At 39.6% G+C, this 6,631-nt stretch overlaps 1 protein-coding gene across 1 annotated transcript in view; it reads right to left on the bottom strand.

The window, feature by feature from the left end:
• nr2e1 (nuclear receptor subfamily 2, group E, member 1) overlaps positions 1-6,631 on the bottom strand; it is a 22,546-nt gene that overhangs the window by 14,656 nt on the left and 1,259 nt on the right. Inside the window, exon 2 of the mRNA XM_048596696.1 lies at positions 4,677-4,903. Coding sequence (XP_048452653.1) covers positions 4,677-4,903 — 227 coding nt within the window. The remainder of the gene's footprint in view (positions 1-4,676; positions 4,904-6,631) is intronic.

A 6,631-nucleotide genomic window follows, 5' to 3' on the forward strand; every position in this document is an offset into this window, starting at 1 on the left:
AGCTCGTCCCTGCCTCCCTAACCTGTTCTTCCTCCCACCTATCCCCTTCTCCCACCTCAAGCCGCACCTCCATCTCCTACCGACCAACCTCATCCCGCCCCCTTGACCTGTCCGTCCTCCCTGGACTGACCTATCCCCTTCCTAACTCCCTACCTACACTCACCTTTACTGGTTCCATCCCCGCCTCTTCGACCTGTTTGTTTCCTCTCCACCTATCCTCTCCTCTATCCCTCTTCTATCCGCCTCCCACTCTCTCCCTATTTATTTCAAAACCCCCTTCCCCTCCCCCTTTTCTGATGAAGGGTCGAGGCCCGAAACGTCAGCCTCTCTGCTCCTATGATGCTGCTTGGCCTGCTGTGTTCATCCAGCCCTGCACCTTGTTGTCTCGGATTCTCCAGCATCTGCAGTTCCTGCTATCTCTCTTACTATTTACATGTTTTTTTAAAAGAGAAAACTTTTGGATTCTCTTTTACGTTACTTTCTACACTGGTACTTTTTCTCTTTGCCCATCTTATAGCCGTTTTCAGATCTCCCGTGTACTTTCTGTATTCAATTATATTCCTTAGTGAATTATAAACTGCACGTTTGTCTTCAGCCTCAAACGCAAGTTGTTATCGCGCACTAAGATTGTCAAGAGGGCAACTTGCTACAAATTTGGAGGGTGAATCGGGAGCTAAGAACAAGCGGCCCATTAGCATCAATCAAGAGGAACCCGAGGGCCGCAAAATTTAACCGCCTTTCAATACTGACAGAGCCAAACACCATGCATGCTTTAGCCAAGTGACAATTTCCCAAATATGGAATAGATCATTCTGAAATACTTAAGTGAGCCTTATCCAAACTACACAGTTTGTAGTGCACATTGCAAAGCCGGCCTTTGAACCAGATTCAGTGATGTGCTGCTGTTGGGTTGCTGTGCAATGGGCTTGTTTTCGGAAATGCTTTCCTGCGGCTTGGGAAGCCGCTCAGCTCGGAAGCGCTCCATGAGCTTTGAAATCAGGTTTTCGTATGTGGAGTTGGTCATAGTTTTCTCAGGGGAGGTGCATTCTAGAGGTGAAATACATCATCTGCTGTCCCTCCGGTTCGGAACCAATCATTACCGCCACCCACCTAACCCCGCACACATAGCATTGACACAACCAGCAAAATTCATGTTTACAATGCGATATAGCTGTGTCAAAAACTATTTGAAATAAAACAATACGAGTACTTTGCAAACAAACAACATGCCTGCGTTTGTAGAACCCGAGATGATTTTTTTAAAAAGCTAATTATATATTTGCATAACTTAAAGTGCTCTTTTAAAACTGTACAAATGTGGTTTGAGTCTGAGAAAGCAGTTTTGACATCATTATGCTCCCCGAATTGTTGGATTTAAAGTGGTGGATAGTTTTTGGCCCCGCTGACTAGGATCGTTTTCACTTGGTGGGATCGTGTTGCACTGAAGTCAATCAGCATTTTACTGTAGTCAGGTATATTGTGCTCGAATCAATGGGAGATGGTTTGCAGCACCACGCCACAAAGGGAAAAGAAAACTGCCGCGCTTCCATATTCCGATGACGGATTAGTTAACTGATAATCTTTTCACATGGGGTTAGCGTGGGTTCACCCTCCAGCTAAAGCAAGCAACAAAAGACATTTTCTGGTATAAACTATTGCCATCGTCCTTATATTACAACAAACGTCCACCAGCATCATTTTGCCAGATGCGCTCGATGTATAGGTATGGAAAAGGAAAGACTTGCGCTTATATAGCGCCTTTTATGAACTCAAGACCTCACAAAGCGCTTTACAGTTAGCAAGTACTGGTTAAAGTGTTATTACTTATGAAACGCACCAACTGGCACAGCAAGATGCCACAAACAGCAACATGTAACTGACGAGAAAATACCTCAGTGATGCTGATTGAGGGGTGACTATTGGCCAGGAGAGTGGGAATAGGTCCCATGCTTTCCTTCAAAATAGCAACTTGGAACCTTTTATATCCACCTGAGAGGGCTAATAGAGCCTCGCATTAACATCACATTTGAACAACCCTTCTGACCGTGTGGCATTAGCTCAGTACTGCTATGGAGCATCAGCCCAAATTACAAGCACCTAGATGTAGACTGGCTGGTTGTGAGTTTCATCCTGCACATGGAAAGTCTTACAGCCATGCATGTTGCCCTTGAAGCAGAGGCAATGGTGTGGAAGAGACTAACGTCCTCCTTTTTCTAGAATATGCCTTTGCAAAGAAGATCTGGAAAGGGGCACAATTTTTTTTTGTCAGGGCTGGTCCCAAAAGCAGATCTGAGACACTAGATTCTGTGCTGATCCTAGGGATACACGTCAAGACAAACATCAACTACTTCTGGAGGACTATCATCTGTGTCCATCTGAAATTTGTTGTTCTTCCAAGATGATGTGTTCTTTCAAGGATGATGTGAAGTTTGGGTAGCGGCCACAAAGGTTCAATAGGGAAAGGTTGGTACCTAAGGTTTTTCAGCCACATACAATAACAAGGGGTTGGAAACTGTAGAGAACCTCTTCGGCCGTATGCTTGACGTATAACATATGTAGTAAATATCATGGGTATTACAATATTGTTGGGACACCACAGAATGCAACACAGTGTAGTTAAACTTTGTCATGCTTTCTATGATATTCAAATGAAGTGGTTTTGAACATCTCTTTTTTAATAAATAATATAGTTTTGGTGAAAAAAGCCCATGTTTGTGTCCAAGTTTTCTGGACTAGAACTTCGAACCCATGAACTTCTAACCTAGTGCTGTCAATTGTGCCATGGGTATGAGCATGTATGGACATGTAGTGTGAAAGACTATGGGTAAGAATTCTGTTATATATGTGCAAATCAAACAGCAGCTTTAGGGGGTTACAGATGTATGGTCAAATGCTAAAATCTGAAAGTTGCTATCTGAGATCGGCAAACTTCAGCAAGCAAAATCAAAATTACATTCTTGCTGTTGGTCTCTCCACTCAAATGTAGTGAATTATATGGCCCCCACTGTACTTTCATGATACATATAATCTAAACAGTGTTGATAGTTAGGATGGTCCATTTCAGACTTTTTGATAATTCAACAAATCTTAATTACTGCCAATACTAACAATAATGTAGCTCAAAAAATAACCTTCAGACACCATGAAGTCTCACTCTTTCAGCTTTTGAATTTTGGATTATTTTAACTTTTCTTTTGTAGCCCTGCTTTCCTTCTTTATTTTGTACCTGATTTTACATTTATTTTGATGCTCAATTTGACACTGCTGGTTGAGGGCTCACAGCATTCATTAACAATTCTACAATCTGTACAAATCTTCTACAATTTGTTAAATAAATTCACAAGTATTTGCCTGGTTCACACAGGTGTCAGGAGCTCTGTAGAAGGGTCTCTGTATTTATAGAAAGTGCTGTGTAAGTATTGATGGAAATTAAGCAGACAGAGGCAAATCTAATATATGGTGGGTGCCATTGGTTTGCCATCAATAGTAAAGTATGGGCTTTATTGTGTGATTGAATGTATTTGTAAGTTCATGTGTATGTGTTTGTATCTACTGCAGTTTATATATACATTCAATGTTTGTATATAACTGCATAGCTTTATGCATGCATGTTTCTGCATACGTGTATATGTTGCATATAGATATGGGTATCTCCATCAATCTATGTGTGTATCTGTATCAGTATATGTATAAAATCATGAGGGGTATAGATAAGGTGAATAGCAAATGTCTGTTCCCTAGGGTGGGGGAGTTCAAAACTAGGAGGCATATTTTTAAGGTGAGAAGAGAAAGATTTACAAGGGACCTGAGGAGCAATGTTTTCACATAGAGGGGGTTTGTGTGTGGAATGAACTGCTAGGGGAAGTAGTAGACATTTAAAAGACATTTGGACAGGAAAACAAATAGGAAAGGTCTACAGGGAGGGTCATCTGACTGAAATGTCAGCTCTGATTTCTCTCTACAGATGCTGCCACAACTGCTGAGCTTTTCCAGCAATTTCTATTTTTGTTTCTGCCTTACAAAATCCGCAGTTCTTTTGGTTTATGTTTAGAGGGGTATGGGTCAAATGCAGGCAGGTGGAACTAATTTAGTTTGGGAAACTTGGGCGGTATGGACAAATTGGATTGATGTTTATGACTCTAAGTATCACATGTTCTTGTCTGTTGAGATATGTCTATGGGTCACAAATGCATATCAAGTATGTATGTGTCGTTGTGTAACTGTATGAGGGTAAACCTTGTATATACCCACATGGTGTGTTTCTACATATGAGAACTTAGCTTTGTGGGTGAGTTTAGTATGTGTCTTTTTGTCTATATCAATGTGAATATTGTCAATGTTTGTTAATTACATTTTAACTGCACTGTTCACTGCAAATTAAATCAAAACAGAATACAAGATTTAGTCATGTATAGGTAGAGCAAATAAGTCAGTTCTGAAACTGTTGCTATTTTAAGACAAAATTGCATTCCCTTTTAAGCTGACACAATTGTGGGCCAATCCACTGAATGACTATTCTGTATGAGTACTACCACATGGATTGCCTCAAAACATCTGGCTGTATTGACTGATGGATGTACAAATGACAAACTGCACCAATTTTTCTGCTTGATCATTGATTTGCTTTGTTGAAATCTGAAAGCAGCTGGTGTTCAAAGGTGGAAATGATCAATTACCTTTGGAGTTGGTTGTGGTAAACCCACCAACGCCTGACGATCAGACCCTGTAGTGAGATCAATGTTGTGAGTTTCTAACTGGGTGACAGCAGTGAAGAAAGCTGGTCCAGGTAAAGCAGTTGCTGGATAAGGATTTACACCTCCATTTACTTCCTTGTGCCCCCGGAAATACAGGGCTACCTGCTTTCTTATTGTTGATGTCCTAGGTCCCCTCTCATGTTGCACAGCTATGAGAAAAACACATAAGAAATTGGCATTGGAGGAGGCAAAATAAAGTATAGTAGCTGCATTTTAATTTTCTGATCAATTCACTCATTCTCTGATTGTTCTTGTTGTAAAAAGATAAAGGGATTTAAAAATGACAAATCTCTTTTGCCAGGTATCGTAATGCATATATGAAGTTAAAGAAGAAGGGAGAAATTTACGGGAACCTGTTCTCTTAATGATTGAGCTGGACTGGAAGGAAACTCTGTAACAATTACATTTAAAACAGTGACATATCTGAACTAGGTAATTAAAATTATGTTAACTTAAGGTAGGTGAAGGATGAAATAATAGCAACCATTCTAAAGATTAATCCAGATGGGTAGCCGATTATAGAATGAGAAAAATTAAAGGAGGCAATTCAGCCCATCTTACCTGTGCCAGAATAAAAAGACTAATAAAATGGATCACCATCTATTCATAAAATTTAAGCAATAGGTCAAATTTCATTTTATTGGGGCTATTGCATATAGCTGTCAGTGTTGGTTCATTGGTAGCATTCTTGCCTTTAAGTTAAAACAATGTGGGATCAAGACCCACCAAAACTTATGGCTTGCTGAAGAACTGTTTACTGTAGTGATATTAAATTGAAATCTTCCCTCCATGCTGCATTTTCTATTAGATATAAAATATAACATGGCATTATTTGAAAAAGAATATAGGAATTCTGGAATGAACTTGCATTTCTAAAGTGCTTTTCACAACTTCATGCCAACTGAAAATGTTTCACAGCCAAACAAGTACTTTTTGAAGAACAGTCCTTGTTGTAAACTGGCCAACCAATTTGTCCACAGTGAGCTTCCACATACAGCAATAATGTACATGATCAGATCTGAAGGTGACTTTTCCTGCTTTCTGGCCAACACTACTCAACCAAAAAAATCTAAAACTGTTATTTAATTATTACATTGATGTTTGTGGGATCTTGCTATGCATAGATAGGCTGCACTGTTTCCTATGTTATTAAAAAAAGTAATTAATTGGCTTTAAAACACTTGTAGTAAGACCAAAGCTTTGAAAGGCACTATATAAATGAAAGTTCCTTCTTTAAAGTAAATTACAAACCCTCCTTGCAAGAAAGATTGAAAAATCACTTTGTTGTGAGCAGAGATTGAATTGGATGGCCCCCTATTCTCAGAGCTTTGGAAGAATAAGCATTGATCTGAATGAAATATAAAACTCTTCTGGGGCTTGGGAAGCTAATGCTAAGAGGCTGCTTCCTTTGGGTGGAGAGTCTAAAATTAACATCCTTAGTCTTGGGATAAGGGGTCAACCATTTAGGATTAAGTTACAGAGTATTTCAATCAGCTGTAATTTTTTACAATTCTCTATCCCAGATGGCTGTCAATGCTCAGTCAATCTGTCTATTTAATACCGTGATGAATCAATTTTGGGAACCTGGGATATCATGGTATATAGGAGTAGGGAGGGAAAATGAAATTAATGTAAATACTGAGCCATAACCTTATTGAATTATGGAGCAACATTGTGGGAACTGATAGCTTACCCAAGCTCCTGTTTATAATATTCTGATCACCAGAAGACCCTCAATCAAGTTCCATTTCAAAAACTTGAATTAAAACCAAAAGGGGGGATTATAGGGTGGAACAAAATTCACTGGCTGAAATCATGGACAGTAAGTAGGAACCTCTTATGACTTAGACCCTTCTTCAGAAATCTAGGCCCGAAAC

Source organism: Rhincodon typus, chromosome 5 (assembly GCF_021869965.1).
Source record: "Rhincodon typus isolate 14 chromosome 5, sRhiTyp1.1, whole genome shotgun sequence".
NCBI lineage: Eukaryota > Metazoa > Chordata > Chondrichthyes > Orectolobiformes > Rhincodontidae > Rhincodon > Rhincodon typus.